The 22,073-nt window shown below is 53.8% G+C and overlaps 1 protein-coding gene across 10 annotated transcripts in view; it reads left to right on the top strand.

Annotated features, from left to right (window-relative positions):
- The first annotated feature begins 5,675 nt into the window (after positions 1-5,675).
- The window catches only part of MACROH2A1 (macroH2A.1 histone), a 74,555-nt gene continuing 58,157 nt past the window's right edge, over positions 5,676-22,073 (top strand). For 4 of the 10 annotated variants that reach the window (XR_011650466.1, XM_053913447.2, XM_053913444.2 and 1 more), the window contains exons 1-2: positions 5,678-5,864; positions 16,102-16,306. Coding sequence is in view for 6 of the 10 variants with exons in the window: in XM_053913447.2 (XP_053769422.1) it covers positions 16,135-16,306 (172 nt within the window). In the remaining 4 variants the exon portion in view is untranslated. Of the gene's footprint in view, positions 5,865-16,101; positions 16,307-22,073 lie in introns of all 10 variants that reach the window. The other 6 variants (XR_011650465.1, XR_008425444.2, XM_053913448.2 and 3 more) reach the window with 3 other exon arrangements.

Raw genomic sequence — 22,073 nt, 5'->3', positions numbered from 1 at the left:
TTTGACATGTGAGGTCTTTCCAAATGTTGACGGATTTTATTACACAGCATCAAAAATCATGTTAGTTGAAACTCCCGCTAATGTCGTTGGGAAAGTTTTTTGTTTGTTTGTTTGTTTTAAAGGATTGGGAAGCTGTCAAGCTCCTGGTGGCAGATACCACCTTTCAAACATTTAAAAACCTGCCCGGGCCAGGGGGCCTCAGGTGGGTGGAGTGTCATCCCCTAGACCCAAAGGTCATGGGTTCCACTCCGGTCGCAGCACACGCCGGCGTTGTGGGTTCCATCCCCCGTCTGGACACAAACAAGGTGACAACTGACCCGTGTTCCTCTCTCTCACATCCAGGTTCCTCCCCCCGCTCTCTCTGCCCCCCCACCCTGCTCTTCCTCTCTAAAAACAATGAAAAAAAATGTCCTCAGATGAGTATTTAAAAAATTAAATTAAAAACTTAAAAAATCTGCTTCATGAAGGATATTTTAAAATTCGTGACCGTGTGTGCGCACGCGCGTGTGTTTCACAGTTTTACCCTCCAGCGCGAACGGCAACTCAGTGGCAGGGCAAACAGGTTTCCGTGTTACTATTATTATGACAGTGGTTTAGACCCACGAGGCCAGTGAAAGGACCTCAGTGCCCTCCCAGGGCCGCGCAGCGTGCCGCTCTACCGGCAGCCCGAGTCCTCCAAACCACATTTTCCTTTCAGCTCTAACTTCATGGGGAAAATATATTGAAGTCCAGAGATGCCTCTAGGACTGAGAGTTGTAGAACAGCCCCTCCTTCTTCCTGCAGGCACCCTCAGGTGGTTTTCCTTGGCTCCTTTGTTATTCCTAATTAAGGGTAAACAATCACCTGTACTTCTCAGAGCAGGGCATTAACCTCTTAACAAAGACGGAAGGGGTGGGAGGGTGTTGAAATGAGGAAAAGTGTCAGGTGTCAGATGGTGTGGCCACTTGGACATCAAAGAGAAAGAGCTTCTGAAATAATCAAGTCTGGAAGAAAGGCTGCACCTGCCGCGATGGCCGAGCATCTGTCCCACGGAAAAGAGCACGTCTGTTGGCTGGCGGGGGCAGAGAATGGTAGGGAGAGGTTTGCCAGAGGCCTTCTTTCCTGGGATCCCCGCGCAACCTCGAGCTCCCTCGCGCTCCCTCTCATAGACTCATTGACTCCTCTTGGCTTGAGGTGTGTCGATCAAAAGCTTAGGAACTAACTGGAGGCCTGCTCCCTGCCCTTCCACAAGCAAGGTCCGGCTAAACCGAGGGACATGGCGACACCCCACTGTTTGACTCTCAGATCATCAAAGGCCTTGGAAACATGCAGAGTGGGGCAAAGAGGTGCTGGGAGAATGCAGGACTGCTGGAGCCTACCCTGCCTGCTGGCCTTGTCCTGCCCGGACTTCTCTGGCAGGCCTTTTGACCACCTGTATGAAAGCCTTTCAGCTGTGATACAGCAGTTCCACTTCTAAGAACAGTGTGCCTCAGTGGATTGAGCACTGGCCTGCGAACCTCAAGGCTAGTGGTTCGATTCCCAGTCTAGGGCACGTGCCTGGGTTGCAGGCCAGGACCCTGATTGGGGGCGTGCAAGAGGCAACCACACATTGATGTTTCTCTCCCTCTCTTTCTCCTTCCCTTCTCCTCTCTCTAAAAATAAATAAAATCTTAAAAGAAAAGGACATGTCCTTAACAGTCAGGTGTCCACTCTGGTGAATAACTCTAAGGATATTCACCAGGTCTTTCTAATAGAATTGGAAACAGCCTGAAAACAAGCAACTACACAAGGGGCTGGTTAAATAAGTGACGGTACAGCCCCAGGGTGTTTGAAACGGAGGTTCCCACAATGGGGCCTGCGGACCCTCTAAGGTCACTGAGACCCTTTCCGGGTATCCACGTGGTCCAACGCTTTCCTAACAACGCTAAGACATAGCGTCCTCACTGTCTTGATCTTCGCACCAATGGTGAAAAAAGAAAAGTGGGCAGAACTGCTGGTGGATTGACACAGATTAGCCCTGGCACCAAACTGCACTAATAACCATTTTATTCTTTACCGCCACGTACTCGCAGAAAAAAAAAAAAATCCCAACAGTTTCACTTACGAATGTCTTTGATGAAGCAGTAGCAAGTGGTAACTCGGTGGAATCTTGACCCTTCGGGACACATTTTTAAATATTCTGTGTGACCACGTGGGAAGCAGGCACCAAGTGCTTCTGTCAGGTAACAGGCTGGATGGCTGCCTCGAGGAAGAGCATCTGTTGTGATTGCATAGTGGGCTAAAGGTTCTGCTTTTCACACAGGACATCATTTTTACTTGAACCAACAAGGCAACATTAACACTTTTGTGGGCTCTAGACACTTTTGCCTTTGTGGACCCTTCCTCTCTAACAAGATATAAAAATTACATTTTAGCCCTGGCCAGGTGGCTCAGTTGGTTGGCGCATTGTTCTGAACACCAGGAGATTGTGGGTTCGATTCCCGGTCAGGGCACTTACCTATTGTGGGTGCAATCCCCAGTTGGGGTGTGTGTGGGAGGCAGCCAGTCAGTGTTTCCCTGTCTCTGTCTCTCTAAAATTAATGAAACATATCCTCAGATGAGAATTTTTTTTAAAGTGCTGTTTAAAAGAACTTACATTTTATGACAACTGCGTTGGTATAAAGACAACTTCATTAATTAAATTAAAATATATTTTTTTAATCTAAAAGAATTAACGTTCATTTCTTCTTCCGATTTGAAAAGAAGTTGAAATGGCTTTGTGGGCCCACAAAGTCGTGTGGGCCTCGGCACTGTGCCTGATGGGGAAGGGGAGTGGGCCTGACAGACGGACTGTGGGTGCTCAGGCCTGGGTGTGTGCGGGGCTGAATTCTCCGTGAAGCACAATTTTAATACAGCATGTTAACATATTTGTCTTTCTATCAGTGCAGGGTTTTTGTTTATTTGTTTGTTTGTGTTTAACAGAGGAAGGGCCCATGAGGGCAAAAACACCTGAGGCCCAGGGGTGGTGAGGGGTAGGGGTTGGAGATGGGAGGAGGGAGCCTTCTGGAGAGAGGTGGACACAGGGCCTCGGCACTGACCAGCTCCAGGGGACAGCATTCCTGGAGAGTTCGATGAGACCTGCACACTGAGGAGGAGCATGAGCGGGTGGGAATGGCGCCAAGATCGGCTCTTGGAGGACAGTGGTGCATGACTGAGTGGGGACAATTAGACCCCCTCTGAACTGGGGGGTGTGGAGAGGATGGGTGCTAGGTGCAGAGGAGCCGAGCTCCTGGGAGGGCTGGCTTCAGTCCTGACCCATGAGAGCTCGGGACCCAGATGAGCTGGGTCTGAACCCCAGCACCAGCCTGCCCTCTCTGTGATCTCAGGCATATTTCTTGGCTCTCCGAATCTGTAGTGTCTTCGTCTGTGAAATGAGGATAGAAATGTCTCAGAAATAGCCTGTGCCTGCTGAGGCTGTTGCGAGGGTGCAGTGATGTGATGGGACGTATGTGACCTGGCACGTGGTGAGTGTGCAGTAAGATGGAGAGCAAAGTCGTCCTTTTGAACATTACCCACTTCCAAGTCACCAGGGAAATCAACTGCATCAGAAACCAATGCTGGGGGGGAGGTGAGTGAGTTGCTTCTTGGCTCCCTTGCACTGCAGACTGACAATCATCCTCTGGTTCTGGCCTTGGCCATCACTAAGCACCTGGAGAAGAAGCCTCAGGTCTGTCCACCCCCAGGGAACCAGCAGGCTGCAGTCATCTCCCTCTCTCTCTGCAGGCCTGGCCTGGAAACACACCTAGAATGTTGCTCTCCCTGGGAAGGAGCCTGGCATGGGCCTGGCCCACAGCAGGTGCTCAGCAAATGTCAGCTGAGTGAATAAATGAAGTCTGGCATCCTCCTGACTTGCTGTGCTCTACAGAAACCTCCCCCTGTGGTGGGCCCCTACAGAACCGAGGGGCCTGTGCAAGGACCCAGGGAAGGACAGAGCAACCAAGGCAGGCGGTCCTTGCACCTTCCCTGACATCCCGCTGCAGCTTCCCCAGGCAGTGCAGTGGCGGGGGTCCTCACACATCCTTAATGCTTCATTTTGGCACACAAAAAAATCATCTTTTCTCCAATTTCATCTCCTACAACTCTCCTTTACTCATTCCACTCCAAAAAAAAAAATCTAAATATTACTGACATGTAACAAAGAAGTTTAAGGTGTACAATGTGTTGAGTTGACACATTTATATATTGCAATACGATGATCACTTTAGCTTTAGTGTAACACTGGTACCATATCGCAGAGTTATCATTGGTGTGTGTTTGTGTGTGATAAGAACACACTCACTATTTATTGAGAATTTCAGAGACACGTCTGTCTCAGGCTCTTTGCACTTGCTGTTGTTCCTTTTGCTTGGAACACTCCTCCCCCAGATACCTGCACGGCTTGCTCCCTCAGTTCCTTCAAGTCTTTGTTTAAATGTCGCTTTCCCAGGGAGGTCTTCCCTAACGTTTGAAACTCCACCCCACTTCACATTCCCCGCCCTCCTTCCCTGCCTTATTTTTCTCCACAGCAGGAATCCCATCTACCACATCATTCCTTGTCAATTGCGTTTCTTTCCCTCCTAGACTGCAACCTCCAAGAGGGCAGGGAATTTTCGTTTGTTCTGTTCACTGCTTTTATCTTCAGTACTCAAATTGGTGCGTGGCCCCAAATATGACTTCAGTGCTTAGTTGAATCAATGAATGCAGGAGCGGTGTGCATTGTACACGGCTTTGCAAAGACCAGAGTAAAACACGACGGGTGAAGGGCAGAGGTTAGCGCCGCTGCTCCAGGAGGAAGCCTGCGTGCTGGAGCGGCAGCGGCACCTTAAACCGCACAGCGACTCCGCTGGGCGTGTATTGTTACCTAAATTTGGTCCATAGCTAGGGGCTCAGGTGGCTTCCCTCTCGCCACTTCGGCAGGTGGAGAGGAGGGGAGTGAGGTAGGGCCCTATTTAAGAACCCCGCGATGGGGCACTAACACTTTGGGGAGAGAAACCTAATTTAGGGATTCACAGGGGGGCTTCACAGAGGCCCCTCCTCTTTCTGCGTGTCTGCAGTTTCAAAACGCGTGTGTGGTGATCATCTCTTTTCACATTAATTAATCCCAACTGGGTTCAAGGGTGAACGTTCGCTCAACCGAGGTAGCTAACGGCTTCCGTGCGCAAAGCAGGTCCAGACTTCTGGGGTCACGATGAAGAACCCCGGGGCAGCCGGATGTGCAGTAGTTGGGTGCAGGGCAGAAAAGGTTCGCTGGGGGCTTTTACCTAGAGACAGCGGGGTGGGGGGCGGGGTGGGGAGAGGTGGCTGTGAGGTGCGCAGGAGGTTTGCGTTGGTTGGGGAGGGGGACCGTGATAGCAGTCATTGTGCCTCTCGCCCAGCCCCGGGCTAATAATAAGACGCTCAGTAAGTGCCACTCGAGGCGCACAGGCTGGGTGCGCGCTGCAGGAGCGGCTCCGCCTGGGCACGTCTGCTCGGTGGGCCCTGCGGCTGGCGTCACGGCGGGGTGCCCGGGGGCAGAGGGGCAGCCGGGGACGGACTGCCCCCCGCGCAGGAGGCAGAGCGAGGACGGCCCCCGCGCGCCGGCTGGGGATGGGGTCAGGCCCGCGCGGCGTGGGCGGGGTGGCCGGACGCGCGGGGACGGGATGGGATGTGACGGCGGCGCGCTGTGCATTGTGGGAATCCCGGGGCCGCGGCGACTGGTTCCAGTTCGCTCGGCGGAGGAGCCGGCGGAGGGGGCGAGCGCGGGGCGCGCGGGCGGGAAGCGAGGAGGCGGGCGGGCGGGCCAGCGCGGAGCGCGAAGAGAAAAGGCGCGAGCGGCCCCGAGGGCACAGGCCGGACACCTTGCTGCCGCCGCCGCCGCCGAGCCGCCCGTAAGTGCCGCGCGGGCCCCTCTCCGCGCGCCCCGTCCCGGCCGCCGGGGTCCGGCCGCCGCGCTTCCCCGGCCGCGGGGGCCTGGGAGCGGCCCGGCCGGCTGCGCCCGCGGGGCGCTGGCCGCGCTGGGGCCCCGGGCTTGGCGCGGCTCGGGCCGGGGCCGCGCGCTCCCGGCGCCCTCCCAGGCCACGCCGGGGCCGCGTGGGATTCCCTTCGGTTTTGTTCGGAGAGCAAACCCGGAAGGCAACTTCTCACGAGCGCAGCCTCCGCCGGCGCCCGGGCGCTTTTGTGGGAAGGAGGCAGTTGGGGCCCCTCTCGCGGCGAGCCTTCCCTCGGCGGTCGGGCAGACGGCTCGGCCCGAGGCGGGAGGAGGCCCCGCGGCACTGGCCGGTGGGCCTGGGCCTGGGCGCCCGGGAGCGGTAGTGCGCGGAGTTGGGCCGGGTGAGGCCGCACCCGCCAGTGAGTTGCCGGCCTGGGCACAATAAGTCAGGCCCGAGATCCCGGTGGGCGCTGTGTAGGCGCCTGGCTCAGTCCGCTGGCAGGGCAGGGTGGGGACTGGGGGTTGGTTGGAGGACGCTCGCGGGACTGGAGCCAGACCAGGCGAGGAAGGGGTTGTCCAGAGGCGGGCCGGGGGACCCCCGCTGCTCTTGCTGGGCTCCTGAGGGGCCTTTTGTTTGCTGCTTGGCTGGGAGTTTTTTAAAGGTAACTCCGGAAGGCTGCAGGCTCCCCGGGTGGAGAAGGCCAGGAGGAAAAGAGACTCGCTGGGGGCCGGGGGGTGGGGCGGGGTGGAGTGGCCAGGCGAGGTGAGTGCCCGGGATGCTGCTGGAAGGGTCATCTGACAACAGGTGTGTGGAGGGTGCGCCCCACCTTCACTCCCGCAGGGACCACGGGTCACTCAAGGATCTTGTTAGTAGATTGCTTGGAAGGTTGTTTTAGATAAGATGTTAAGGAAAATATTCCTGAGTTTGAAAGTGAGAGGCCTCTGTAGAAACAGCTGAGACAAAACTAAATTCAGTAATTACAATGATCATGAAGTCCGCGCAGGATTTTAATGGTTTCATAAACAGCCTGTAAGAATAGACAATTAGAGGGGCACTCCTGCGCGTTTCTCTTTTTCTTCCACCCTGTGGTTTGAGGTGTTACCGTTAGGGGGTGGGAGTAGTGCTTTGTTCCAGGCCTCCCTGCTCTAGGGCCTAGGGGGAATTTCTAAGAGCTTTGGATTTGACGGGGAGGTTCCAGTTGTAAATTCGGTGGAATCCACCTACTGCCAGCCACCTGCGGGGTACTGTGTGCTGTCAGAGGAGTCATTAGCTCTGAAACGGACACCTCATGCCTGCGACTGGAATTATTACCCCTGTACACCACTCACCGAAGTTGGGCGGTGGCATCTCCTTCTTGAACAAGAGGCTGTCTGATATAGATACCTTTGTAAACCTATTTTTTTCTTTTAAAAAAAACCCCTCAAGACTTTAAACTTTTCCTCAGAAATGTTTTGGGAGGAGTGTGGGTCATCTCTCATTCTGTTATTTTACTCTGTTCCCGTTGTAATGGGGATAAAGGTATCGAGGAGGGAGGAGCTTAAGGGAACCTTGTCAGAGGCAGGGCCTTGAGAATGGGGAAGGGATAGCCCACGGCGCACTAAACGTTGAGACTTGTCTAGAACATCACTAGCTCAACCCTATGTCACTGGCTCGGTCTGTATGAAATAGGCCAGGAACGGGCATCTTTGGTCCTGGAGATGCAGGACTCAGGGAGAGCCCTCATTCCTTCCCCGGAGAGAGACGTGGAATACGTCTATTCTGACACCTGCCCCTAATACTTGTAGAGCTAATGCCGCCCAAGTCACTTACAGGAGGTTTGTGTAAGTAACAAACACACGGAACACCCTAAGCTGACAAAACCCAGGAATCTGTGGTGTTTATCACAGTTGTAGCAGCCTGAGGTTCTTGGAGTGTGCCTTTGGATTTGCGTTGGGTTTTTCAGAGTTCTGTTCTTGGCGCGTGGGCTGGGAAGGGGCAGGGGTAAGTGGGGTGTGTACCGGTCCTGTGGGTCCTCCCCACTTCTGTAGCTTTAGAAGTATCTTAGGCCGCACCTCAGCTCTTCTGAGGGAGTCTGAGTGGGTCAGCCCTTCATACCAGAGTTGTCCGGCTTGCTTGCTTGGATCAAGCCTGCCAAGATCAGTGTCTTCCAATAAGTATTTATTGAGAAGTAACTCTGGGTCAGGCACTGGGGAGAGTACCACGATCAGAATTGCCCAGTCCTTTTCCTTGGGAAGCTGATAAGTTGAAAATTCAGACAGGCAAGCAGCCATTGCAAGGCCAGTGCAGAAGGCCGCGGTTGCTCCCCCAGTGGCCCCAGGATGGCACCCTAACCAGGAGCAAGCCCTTACCAGGCACAGAAGGGGCAAGCAGGAACTGGCTGGGCAGAGGAGGGCAGGCTGGGATAAGTGTTTGAGGCCTGGGGAACCACATGTGCAGAGTCTCCGAACAATGAGAAAAGAGGTCATGTGGAGGAGCTGCCAGAGGCTCCATCCAAGAGGAGAGTCAGGTGACGCGAGAGGGCCCAGAGGGCCAAATCGGAGAGGATCCTGATCAGAGACGCTGAGGGGTTCAGACTTCATCCTGACAGCAGCGAGACGCTGTCGAAGGCTCTGAGCAGGAGGGAGACGCAGCCAGTTCTTTGTTCTCACTGGGAACGCTTCCTCTGTTCCACCAACAGTGAATGGCTTCTAGATGCCAAGTCCAGCCAGGGTCCTGTCCTATTAGGACGGGGCCCCCTGTCCTAATACTGAAAGCCACCGTTTAACTTGAACTTCGATGGTCTTCCATTGGAGTGGTCATCTTAGCTTGGCCCAGCCTTTGAAAGGGGCAGGGGGTGTGAAGGAAAGTTTCCTGGTGAGGTGAGCCGGCAGAGCCTTCCTCCTGAAATACAGGGTGAGGCAAAAGCGGGTTTGCAGTGGTGAGCGTGCATGGCAGTTTATTTTTGTATTATTACTATTACTGTGTTATTTTCCACGCAAACAACTATACACCCATTTGCCCCACCCTGTCTAGCGGTGGTTCCTTCAGCGCAGCTGGGGAAGCATACCATAGGGGGCGTTTGCGGAGGTGAAGTCTTAATCCCAGACTAGCTTCCTGCAAACTGTTTCCTGCTTGTGGTGAATAGCACTGGGGTTTGGGTTTTGTTTTTTCCCGCCACTAAACATCTAACACGTGAGGGAGATACATCTGCTGGAACAAAGTGTGTGGTTTAGAATTTATTTACTATCTCAATTTATCCTTCACTCCCTGTTTTCAGTCCCTTGGTTCCCCCAGGGCAGACTGTAAGTTCTTTAATCATCCAGCTCACTTTATGATGTAGTGTTTTATGAATGGAGAGAGATTTTTTTTTTCCTGATTGGCTAGAATACCAGAGCAGTTCTCTGTTCCAAACCAATCAGAGTATAGCTTGAGAACCCCAGCTCTGTGAGTGATGGCTGTGTAGTTTATCCACATGCCTCTGGGGACATGACAGCAGAGCCACCGTTAATCATTTGGTGTGATGGGAGTAAACGGAAGAGAATGCTGTAAATAGGATTAATGTCCTTTGCTTAAGAATTAAGTGTCTCAGGTTCGCCTTCATGATCGGAGTTGATGGGAAGGTGACAAATGCCTGTGGACATGTGGGCATTTATCCAGCTACAGGGAAAGGGTGGGGGGAACCCTCCGTCAGCCCCAGTGACGTGAGCACTGAGAGCTCCACTGCCTTCCTCCCCGGGTGCTGGGGACAGGGACGTCTGGCTAGCAGCGCCCCCCCCCCCCCCCCCCCCCCCCGCGGTTCTCATCAATACTTGTTCTGGATCAATATGCAGGCTTTCATTGCTTACATAATAAAAGACTTCCTGATTGACCATTCCAGCGGGTTTGTGAGTGCCCTGTTTGTTTAACAGTTTTTTGTGCTGCACCTTAGCAGAGACTGGTCTCTCACAGGTGTGAGGAAGGTAAGTATTTCCCTCCGGTCTGTGTTACTGAGCCTGTCTAGTGGCAGGGGGAGAGGTCACTAGGGCCATAGAATTGTCAGGGAGTGGAAGGCCACTGCCAGGCTCCCACCTCTGGGAACAGAACAATTGCAACGTTCTTTTCTGGGAACCCCTAAAGTGGCTCCACAAGCTCCCTGAATTTTGAGGGTCTGGGCTCCCACATGGATTAGCCAGGTGCGTGTACCTGACTGGTCCCAGAGAAGGTCACCAGCTGTTGTCCCACTTCCACATCTCCGAGTCCTGTGGCCTTTGGAGATGCTCCCCTCATCTGTGTCAAGAGAAGCACACCCACAGAAAATGTCAACTCATCAGTCTCTGTCCAGGCAACATGGGAGGGCCTCCCAGGTAACAGACGGAGATGCAGTGATGAGCAGAGCAGACTGGACCATCCCCTCAAGACAGTCAAGGAATACGGGACTCAAGCCAAAGAAACAGTTATACACAAGGGGTATTTACAGAACAACAACGACAAGGAAATAGACCATGATGATACAAGTGTTAAGGGCGGGGTAGTTGGTGTTAGAATGTTTGTATAAATTGGATCTAGGGCAGTTAGGTTGGAAGGAAGGCCTGGAATCTGCATTTTCAGAGCACTGTACAAAAGTTGGAGAAAAGCATTTGGACATCCTAAAGGGTGGTAGTAGGCCTAGGGAACGTTATAAGGGATTTTTAGCTGGACTTGGGGGCCACAGCAGGAATGTCCAATGAGGAAACTGGGAGCAATGAGAAACTGGGTGGATTGCTGGGTGCAGGGCATGGAGCCCTGGCTGCTGGAAATAGGGAGAGAGGGGCTGGAGGGCTGCAGGGCCTTGGTGCAAGGCTGCACCTGGGCGTGGGCTGCCCCAAACTAGACTGTGCCTAGGGGCCCCATGGCAGGAATGCAGAGGAGAGAGCTCTTTGTTAGGTCTGCATCACCAGACGTGCTGGGACCACGAGGTAGGATTGTTCAGGCAGGAGGCTGGTGAGAGTGTTCCAGACTGAGTGAGTGGCATGTGCCAAAGCCTGGAGGTGGGAACAAAGGTGGTTTGCCGTGCAGTGAGGAGCCTGTTAGGGTGCCCTGTTGGGGAGAAGAGGGATGGTGTGGTAGGTAGGTAGGTAGGTAGAATGGCCCTTGGCCCTCCTCACCTCTAGGGCCCCTCCTAGTGGTAGAGGGCTTGCAGTTTTCATGTCCATCCTATTGGCAGGATCCTCTCCACCAGGCTTCTACTTAGTCCTGTGCTATGAGGTTGGGGATGTTGTCCAGGTCACGTCTCATTTGCTGGGGGGCCTGTGGTCAGAGACTTGCGTCTCTCTCAAGCCTCGCTCATCTCTGTGTAGCCCCTTCCCAGAATAGTCTCTGGGAAAGCTTTGGGTTTCTGCAGACAAGGTTCCTGTCTGTCGTGACTGATTTATAGTTGGAGGAGTTGCAGAGGTGAAGACAGAGGTCCCTTCAGGACCAACCACAGAATCCTCATTTCCTGGCCTGATAACAGTCAAAAAGGCAGCCAGGCTAATGTATATGAACACAATGTGATGACCGATGCCACGGTTGCCTGAACACCTACCACTGTCTTCAAGGCTTGGGGGGCCCTCTACAGGGGTGAGGGCTTCTAGTTTACTGAGCGGGGTCTGCTCTGGGCCATGACTCCAGGAAGGAAGGACACAGCTTTGTCTGCCTGACAAGAGAGTATTGCTGTTTCTCTTGTGAGCAATGTCTGTGCCGAGGAGAAGTTGAGTGCATCAGAAGCCACTTTTTCAGTGATGTAGAACTGTCCCTCTCCGAAGAAGCTGGGTGCAGGGCATGGGTCAGACAGGGCCTAGCAGGCCTTGGCTGATCATCCAGACCCTGGCTTCAGGGTCAGCTTTCAAGTTGGTTTGTCATGAGACCGGGGCTGGCTGTTTCCTCTTTTCTTCTGAGCAAATAGGGAGGGGACATTTCTCAACTTCTCTTGCGGTTAGGTGTGGCCACATGACCAAGTTCTAGTTCATGGATTGTGGCCAGAAGTGGTACACCTTGCTTCCAGATCTGGGCCCGGAAAACCTCCATGTGTTTTCTTCCATGGCAAGCCTGGGAATTGTGCATGGAAGGATGGGAGTCTGGGCCCCGCAGTCATCCTGCAGAGAAGCACCGGCCCGTCATGGAAACCCATTTTGGACTTTTCATGAGTGAGGAATAAGCTGTAGGGGCTTATTTGTTATAGCAGCTAGTGCTATCCTCATGAATACAAATATCCAATGCCAATTCTTCAAGGAGGTGGCCTTTTTTCATCTTACGCACTTTGTCATCATTTTTGTTAACCTTACTGAGCACTCCCTGAGTAGGTGAGTGTCAGGCCCTTACATGCACACTTTCATTCAGTTCTCTCATATTCCTGTACACATGCTTTATTCAACTCTTAGAGGTCTATTCTATCATCGTATCCACTTGACTGATGAGAAAATGGGCTCAGAGGGGTTATATCACGTGTCCAAGGACACCCAGGCTGTAAGTGGCAGAGCCATGGCTTAAATCAGGTCAGTCTGGCTTTGGAATCGGAGTTATTAACATGGTGCTCAACAGCCACTCTGCCACAGCCACTGGCCCCAGTAGGTGCCTGGCCGTAGCTGCCCACAGCTCTCCACGGCCATCTGACGAGCAGGGTGGGCCTGCACATCTGGGGGTTTATCTGGAGGCCGCAAGCTGCAAGGTGATTGTCCCGATAATGTTTTTAAAATCACCACACGTCACTGGATGTCATGAGGCAGCATGGCTTAGTCAGGGTTCTCCTACCTGGCTGCAGCTTGGGGATCTATAGTTGGAACTGCAGAAAGAACACGGGGAGGGGCAAGCGGCAGAATCGCTGCAGGATAGCCCCCTTGGGGAAGGGGGGAAGACTGAGGGATGTTTTACCAGGGAGGAGCCGGACTCACAATGAGACGTGAAGATGTTCTTTACTCAGCAGGGTGACTCTTGAGGGCCCATGATGTTTCAGGTCTTTCCTGGGACCCAGGGAACCAGAGGTGAGTCAACAACTGCCTGGCCTCAAGTCGCTTGCAGTTCAGTCAAGTTGGGGAAGGAGGCCCCCAGATACGGGCCAGGATATGTGCTCTGGGAACACGGAGCGGAAGCAGTTCTGGTCCCTGGTCAGGTTCAAGAAGAGGGCTCGTGAGCGCAGTTCCGGTTAGCAGGAGGACCAAGGGGTGACAGGCAGGACCAACAGCATGTGTAAAGACATTCTGTCCCTGGCTGGTGTGGCTCAGTGGATTGAGCGCCGGCCTGTGAACCCAAAGGTTGCTGGTTCGATTCCCTGTCGGTGCACATGCCTGGGTTGCTGGCTGGGTCCCCAATTGGGGATAAACAAGAGGCAACCAATTGATGTTTCTCTCACACACTGATGTTTCTCCCTCCCTTCTCCTCTCTCTGAAACTGGGCACAGCATCACAGGTCAGGAAGCCAGGGGCGGCTGGGGCACCTGATCCCAGGCGGGTGACAGGAAACAGGGCTGCGGAAGTAGTTGAAAGGTGCTGTTTGTGGCTGGTTCAGGGTGCTGGGGCACTAGCAAAGCAGTCACAGGCTCTCCAGCGACCATGGGAAGAGACTGGTGCTGGGGAAGGAGGTAAGAAGTAGAGGTGCAGGTGGTGTGAAAAGAAGGGAAGAGGCTGGAGAAGTTACAGAGGTGGGTTCAGCAGAGCTTGGCTAATGATGGGGTGCTGTGGCAGAGAAGTAGGGGCCAGGCTGACTCTTGCTTGGTAGCTTGATGCATGACATTGCCACTGATGGGGCTGAGAAGCCCAAAGCAGTTCAAGGCGCCCACGGGACTTCCAAGTGGGCCCTTGCCTCAGGTAATCAGAACAGAGCCTCGGGGCTCAGCAGCCAGATACGCACTAGGCTGGAGACCTGGGCGTCACCAGCAGGGGACGATGTAAAGGCTCTTGGCTAGACTCAGATGTGAGCACCAGGAGTGTCACTTTTAGGAGTAAGCGTGTTTAGGACCCATCAGGTTTCTGGGTGCCAGTGGCTCCTCTCTGGGGCAGGACACTGTCCAATTTCCACAGGGGCAGCCCTGCACATATGCAGACAGGGCCGCCTGGAGACGGAGCTGAAGTCTGTGCTCCAGTAGGAACAGGGCCGAGCTGCATTAATCACCCCTGACCACAGGCTTCTGCTGAAAGAGGGGAAACATTCAGATCTGAAAAGCTCTCAGTCCAAAGCATAGGGTTGGTCTGTGAAACACATTTGTAGTAAAGCAAAAGACCCAGGAAACCCAGTGGCAGCTTTCCCTGCAAACACGTGCACACATGTGTTCACATGCCATTTCCTGCACAGAGTGAGCACAGGCATCTGTTTGCAGGGGATGTTTTAAAATGAAGCCAACTAATTGTTGCAGAAAAATTCAGACCCTTCTGGGTCTCTTGAGCAGTCGGGGACCAGTTAAGACTTGGTTCCCCTACACAACGTGAAATGCAGGGTTCTCCTCCCAGGGACTGCTTAGCTCCCTCCAGCACCTGCAAGGGCCAGGGCTTGAGCGCTTTAATTCTGTGGGCCTGTCAGCCCGGCTGCCCCACAGTGCCCAGGCATGCTGCTGTCTGCTGTTTTGGCCACCTCTGTCCAGCCGCCAGTTGGAGATGATCTTGGGGGTTGGTCATACTGACGTTAGGTGTGGACCACGGCATGTCTCCAATATAGGGTCGGGCATCAGAGTAGGGCTTGGAAGTTGGTGGCCTCCACGGTCGGAGGTGTGGACTGTTGGAGCTGGAGGAGTCCACACACTACGAAGCCTAACCTTGGTTTAGCAGTAAGTGGGATACCTGCCCATTCATTTCGGTGGTCAGGGCATAATTGTCCTCTTGGGGAGGCTTACCTGGTGCCCTCTTCACAGCCCCTCTCCCAGCACCCTGCACTGGCCTTCCACCATTACCACCTAAATGATTCCAGGGCTCTCTGTCTCTCTCTCCCACGTGCTCTGCGAGAACAGGGACCACACTGCCTTGTGCACCGCTGCCTCCATGGCCCAGCATGGTTCCTGAAGCGAATGCGTGGCAACTGCAATGCTCTCCCAAACGTTTGAGACCTTACTGTGCAGAGCTGCACTAGGAGCACGGTCAGGGGAAGACGTGAGAGCTTGTGGTCTGATGGGAGAGACGGGGGTGGGGGCACGGGCCACTCAGGCTGTCATGTGAAGCACATGGGAGCCCAGGGGACGGAGCGTCTGGATCGAGCACTCAGGGGCGGGTTGGCAGAGGGCAGAAAGCAAGTGCAAGGGATGGAGGAGGTCCTAGTTGAAGCACTGCCACCACGGAGCAGGGCACTCGGGGGACCACGTGCGACCACAAGGAGCACAAGGTAAACCTGGATGGGTGTGCCAGGCCTAGATGTCTAGGGCTCCGCATGACAGACCAAGGGCCCTGGTTTTATCTTGGGCGCCGTGGCAGCCAGGGAACACTTTAAGGCCACAGTGTGTTCAGATTTGTGTGTACACAGGAAACCCTGCTGGTGGAGGGCAGACGGAGTGGAGGCGGGGGCGGGGGTGGGAGACCTTTTCAGGAGACATTTTCGGTCATTTAGTTTAGATAGTGATGACCGGGTCCATCACAGCTGGGGTAGAGAGGAGAGGACCTCTCGGAAGTGTTGAACAGGGGCATCCTCTGGACTGAGTGGCATTTTGGATGGGGATTGGGAGGAGGGGCAGGGAAGGAACGATGCTTCTCTAAGGGCAGCCTGTCCAGCAGACTGGAAGTGTCCCGGGGGCCTCTCATTCCAACCTGGTTACTCATTGAGCTCCTGTGAGCGGTTCCTGCCTCTCGCAGATGAAGGATCGGATGTTGCGTTCACCAAAGAACTTAGGTTTCTGGCTGTAAAGCTTCATTTTAGGGGCAGGTGACATAGTTTTCTTTTCTTTTATGTAGACTTCAGCAAATTTACCAGCCCTGGTCTCAGTGTATGAAAATGCAATTATTAAACAAGAAATCCCATTTTCTTTTACATCATGTGGCATAAAGGCAAGACACTTAGGAACAGCCATCATCAGGGTAACCTTTAAATGGAAGTGACTGATAAAATTGATGTCATGATTTAAAATGTGAAAAGCTAAGCCCTTCTGCCTTCAGGGGCCTCCGCACTTCAGCGGAGGTCATCAGCTGGTCTCAGCGGGCTCAGTGGCTGCGGGCAGCTGCGGCTGCGGGCAGCACCTGTTTCTTCCAGGGAGAGGGCAGGTGGCACCGTCTCAGTGACCCTTACGGTGTGCTTCTTGCCTCCTCAGTGTGCTGACTGATCCAGCTCCAGGGCCACCGCCATGTCGAGCCGGGGTGGCAAGAAGAAGTCCACCAAAACCTCCCGGTCCGCCAAGGCAGGAGTCATCTTCCCCGTGGGGCGGATGCTGCGGTACATCAAGAAAGGCCACCCCAAGTACAGGATTGGAGTGGGGGCGCCCGTGTACATGGCCGCCGTCCTGGAGTACCTGACAGGTGAGTGCCGAGTCAACTGGGACACCGCTGGCAGTTCTGACAGCTTTTCAGGGGCGTTTTTGGTTTCTTTTATTTTGAAACGTCAAACCTACAGGAAAGTTACAAGAATAGTACAGAGACCATTTTCATCCAGGTCCACCAGTGAACGTGTTGTCGCCCCGCCCTGTGGGGGTGATGTGCACACACACGTGTGCGTTTATTTTTGGCTGTTACATATCTGATGGTTTGTTTTGAAATTCCCTCACTTGTCCCAACAGTGCCCTTTGTAGGTTTATTTGGCTTGCTTTCCCAGCCCAAGGTCCCTTTCCTGGTCATACCTTGCATTGCTTGCTCTATGGCTTCTCTAGTTTCATATAATCTCAAACAGTCCCTCAGCTTTTTAAAAATTTTTTCATGGCATGGACTTTTTTACCTTTTTTTTTTTTTTTTTTTTTTTTTTTGACATGGTCCTTTTTGAAGAGTCCCAGTCCTTTTGCAGAGTTCAGTCTGGTTGGTCTCATGCTTGGATTCAGGTTAGACATTGCATGAGAGGTTAGTAGGGATTGTGTGAGTGGCGTCGAGCCCCTCCCTGGTCAGTAGGCACCTGCTGTCCAGGGCTCTGTGCTGTCCCTGGTGACATTCAGTTTGGTCGTTTGATTGCGGTGGTGTCTACAGATTTCTGCACATCCTGAATCATAGTCTTCTACCCAGTGGCTTTAGCATTCTCTGATGATCTTCTGTGGTGGTTGGGAAATGGTACATTTCTTTTAAAGATTTTATTTATTTATTTTTAGAGAGAAGGGAAAGGAGGGAGACAGAGAGGGAGAGAAATGTCGATGTGCATGATGTACATTGATCAGTTGCCTCTCACATGCCCCCACCTGGGCCCGCAGCCCAGGCATGTGCCTTGACTGGGAATTGAACCAGCAACCTTTCGGTTTGCAGGCTGGTGCTCAATCCACTGAGCCACACCAGACAGGCCGAATTTTCTATTTCTGTCATTTCTCCTGCGTTTATTAATTGGCGTTCTTCTGTAAAGAAGAGCATTCCTTCTGTCCTTCTCTTCTTTTTATTTTCTATACTGTCAATGTTGGTTCCCTGATGTTTTTTAAATTTAGTGGCTTATACACTATCATGTCATTACTCACTAGGACACTCAAACTGTCTGAAATTTGACCCTCAAGCTGGTTCTTGTGCCCTTCTGCCACATCTCCCTCCACTTCTGTACATTTCCTTGCTTTCCGACACCATGAGATATTTGGGTCTCACCCCGGACTTTCCCTGCCCCCGTCTTGGAATCAGCCATCTCTCCAGGGAGTCCCTGGACCTTTTCACAGATAAAATCCTGTTGGTCTTATTGGTGGCTCCATAGAAATTTTGAGGGGCCAGCTGGACAGGGATACCACCCCCACTTTTAGTGGTGAGAAAACCAGCCTCAAATCATGAAAGGACTTTCCTGGGTTGCATATAACCAGTAAGGACCTGGGGGGGGGTCCCCACATCCTGCTGTCCAGTCGTCATTCTTTTACCACTTACTGCTCCGTACACCATCAGCATAGGTGGCAGGAGGGGCACCCTTGATTCTTAGCAAGACACGGTGCCTCTCCAGGGTTTACAGTCAGGCAGCGGGAGAGCTAGGTCACTTACTACTCTCCTGAGTGTCTCAATTAGGAAAGCCCAAAGGCTCCCCCATGAAGAATGAGGTCATGACTGGTGTGTTAGAGTTGCGAGGTGTTTGCACATGTTCTGGGACTTTTGATCCTCCGCCTGCCGGAGACCCTAGCAGGGGGCACGCCTGGTGGCGCAAGCTGGGCCTGGCCCTTCTCACTGTGGAGATAAAGAAACACAGGCCCAGGGTTTCTGCGACCTACTGCGGCAGTCAGCCAGGGAGACCGGGGAGGGGTCTCTAGATAGAAATCAAATCCGAGGACATTTTCTAGATCTGGCCTGGCGGTTTACATGCTGTGAGGTCCGGAGCGAGTCACTTAACCTCTCTGGACCCCCGTGTCCGTACAACGCACATGCACACAAGAGTCCCGCTCCGCCGGCTCCAGGCTGCTGGGAGACCAAAGGGGCTTTGACTGTAACGGGAAAGCCGGCATGATGTGTAAACTCAGCCAGCCGGTGTTTCCCGGCTCCCAAATGACACGGTGCCCCTATAACTGGAGTCTTCATAGACACTGTCATGAGGTCAAGTACAGCATCAGTTTCATCTCTTCGGTAAAGATTTCTCCTTTTTGTTCACAGGGCACGGGACAAGGGGTACCGTTGCTCCATCATATCTGAAGCAACAAGTGTCTGTGCCACACAGCAGGTTTTCCGTGTCTGGGCCTGGCTGGCTCTGAAACTGAGCACAGTGCTCATGAGGTCACGGTCAGCTGGTCCGTTCTCATGGCAGCCAGAGACCTTGACCCTGTCTGTACCCACACCCATCGCACCTACCACAGGTGTGTGGCAGTGGTCACAGAGGGAAGTGGGAATGGTCAGGGAAGCCCATTCCTAGAGCTGGAAAAGTAGCTTTTGGCAAATCCTTACTCTGGTATTAGCCACGTTAACCCCCGTCATACATATTCCACAGAGCTGTAGTTAGCTGAACGCGAACCATTTTCTCTGGCTGCATTCGGGGCTGAGTGAGTGGCATGACTATTGCCTAATACTAGACCCCAGCCTGGTGCCTGGTCCACGTGACGGGCACCTCGGGAGATGTTAGTGCTGCACCCGGTCGCTGCTGTGGTCACTTGTGTCCTATTGCCTGGTGGTGGGACGGGCGCTGAGCTCTGGAGCCACATCCAGTAAAAACACTGCTGCTCCATGCCGCCCCTTAGAACAGTGCTGCACGTCCGCGCTGATGGCTCTCCGGAGGTGACCTGCCCTGAGCCCTTAGGCCGGAACAGGAAAGCACGTGGAGGTTTGGAAGTCCCGGGCACCTGCTCACTCAGAACTTTGGTTTGGTCCTTGAGTGAAAAGGAAAGGTGGACCAGCTCTCTCTCTTTTCTGCTCTTTGCTTTTGTTTCACTGAAGCCCTTTCCCCTTCATTCCACATGCGTATTGAGCACTTACTGTGTGCCGGGCACCACTCTGGGCTCTGTATGAGAGCAGAGGAGCGATGTGGGCAGAAAGCACCAACCAACCCAGATGGTTGCCGAGTTTGAGGAGTGCCGTGCAGGGCATCAACAGGCCATGGGGCGCCCGGGTGACTGGGGGCCTGGAGATGAACCGACTCAGGAAGGCTTCTTTGAGGAGGAGACATCCGCTGGGACCTGGAGAAGAAAATGGTGCCAGCCAGCCCTGCGAGAGCTGGGAGAGGTGCTCTGTCATCTGCTCATCTCTGCTGGATGCACCTGCCGAGTGGCAGCCAGCCTTTTCCGGGAGTGGGGGAAGATATGTAAAGAGGGTACCAGCCCCTAAGCTGCTCAGGTCCTGGTCAGTAGTGGGGCCCAGACCTCATGCTCTAGCACAGGCATGTGAGGGAAGTACCACCCGCTGAGCAGGTCCTCACTGAGAGCTGTGATGTGTCCGGCGGTGGGAAATCAGCCAGAACAAGAACTGTCCCCACCCCAGAGAGCTTTCTGTCCAGGGACAGGTAAGAGAAAGAAGGGGACAATGCAGGACCACGTGTGCCGCGAATAGGTGTTGGAAAAGGTTGTTAACCAGTTAACCGGAGTGCCCTGCTTGTCTAGCTGTCACCTGAAGGGCGCTACGGATGGACTGTTTCCCTGTCTGAGCCCCACACCCTCCCTCGTGGCGAGGACAGCGGCAGGTGTGGTGATGGGGCATGCAGCACGAGGCCATTTTGAAATGGCCGGGCCTGGCCGCTTGCCTTCAGGAGGATCCTGTGGAGACGTGGGGTGGGGGTGGGGTGGCCTGGATGCGCAGGTGTTGCTAACAGGACTGCTGAGCTTCAGGGCCCGCCTAGGCCTGGATGGCTCGGGAGTGGGGGCGGGGGCGGGGGAGCTGACGTCGCCCTGGCGGCCAGCCCTGGGGAACACTTGACGTGCCCTGGAAATCAGGTAGGGGCAGTGGAGCTTGATGGTTAAGAGTATGGCCCTTGGTGTCAGAGCTGCCATTTCTTAGTTGTGGCTTTAGACCAGTCACTTCCACCTCTGAGCGGCAGTCTTACTGTCTGTAAAATGGGGAAGACAGTCACTATCTCAGTGAGGCCGAAGTGAGAGGGTGCACCTTTGTGACGGGCTTTCCTGCGCCGGCACAGTGTATGCGCCCACGTGCTGTTACAGTAGGGCTAAAGCAGAGGCAGGAAGGAGCCCCTCGTCGTCCTGCTGTGGTTGCCCGCTTCCCTTAGGGATGGTGGTGGGAGCCTCACCAGGTTCCTGCAGAATGTCTTGGCAGCTTCAGGCCTACCTCTGGTTTGTTTCAAGCTGCCATGTGACTCCTTCCTAAAGCCTGTATCACACTCACTATCAAGGTGCCCTGTTACCAGACTCTTCTGTCTGGTGTCAAAAGCCACTTTTGTCCTGAGCTCCTGGCATACTCATGGAAACCTTGAAGAATTTTCCAGTTAGCCAGGAGCCGAGCATACCCAGCCCCGGGCCTGTGTGAGGGCAGAGCTGAGGCCAGACTCGCACTTAAGCATCTGAACAGGCAGTGCCTCTGCAGGCGGCGCCACCAGTTACACGCTCCCTGTGAAGAGCATGTTCTCAGGGGTGCGGGACCAAGCAAACGCCCCTGGCATGGTGCGGGGAGGCCGTCAGGGGCTTGCATCTGGCTCTGAAACTTGAAGCTGGTGTCTGTTTCTTCTCTTGGGTCCAGAGCCCAATCATCTGCTGAACTTAAAAGGAAAAGTCAACATCTGGAACAGTCTTGGGGCTGGAGAGCAGACAGCTCCTCCCCCAAATCTCCGTGCGCCTGGCTTTGCAGCCCTGCTGGACTCCCCCCTGAGCTCTTTAAGAATACGATGTTGTCCCCTGTCTTCTCAGGGCCCATGTTGTCTGGGCTTCATGCCATTCTCTGCCCACTTAGCCCTTGACCTTCCAGCCTAGGGGAGCTGACGCCTTTTGGGGTTGCTGTGCAGGTTGATACTGTATCGCATGAGTTTAGCCAATATCCATAGTAAGCCCTCAGTGAATGATAGATACAAATAAGTAGCATGGAGTAACTGGGGCAGTTTCTTTGAGGCATCATCTGTGCCCCCCGTGGTACTGTGGTACGTTTTTCCTAACTGATACTTAAAGGGAACTCAACCTTCGTTCATCCCCTGTGGAGCCTCTCCCTTGTGCATTGCACAGCACTGCACAGAGCTGGAGGGGTTGGGGGATGTGACCTAAGAACACGTGACATGGCTTTTACCCCAGTGGAATTTCCACTGATGGTGGGGGTGTACAAGCCCACAGACCAGCAAGGGAGTAGGCAGGTCTGAGGGATAAGTTAAAAGTACTTGAGTCTCACAGTCCGGGGGACCGGGAGGACAGAGAAAGCCCGTTTGTGATCTGATGTTCTCAAGTCACAGGTCCAAGCCACTCCGAGCCGGGCCCACACTGTGTTCAGCAGCACCCCAGTGTTTGGGGAAAGCGAAGGGAGTCCCCCGAAAATAGGGCTCTGTGGCTGATGTGAGGGGACGGCGAGGTTCACACTCGCTCTTTGGAGATGGATGCATGAATGACTTTGATGAGTTCCTCAGTGAGAGAAATCATTTTAGTTTGGGAACCACTGAGAAACAGCTTTCTCCACTGCAGGTCTTTTCAGAAGCTTTAACAGGCTCGTGTCACCTGGAACCTCCCAGGGGAGGAACTAGGGTATGGCGTGGTTCCCGGCTAAAATCACAAAAGCCTTC

The sequence above is a fragment of the Desmodus rotundus genome, chromosome 10, assembly GCF_022682495.2.
Source record: "Desmodus rotundus isolate HL8 chromosome 10, HLdesRot8A.1, whole genome shotgun sequence".
NCBI classification, from domain to species: Eukaryota; Metazoa; Chordata; class Mammalia; order Chiroptera; family Phyllostomidae; genus Desmodus; species Desmodus rotundus.
Note: the sequence above shows the minus strand (reverse complement) of the source record. Positions and strands in the feature narration are given on the sequence as shown.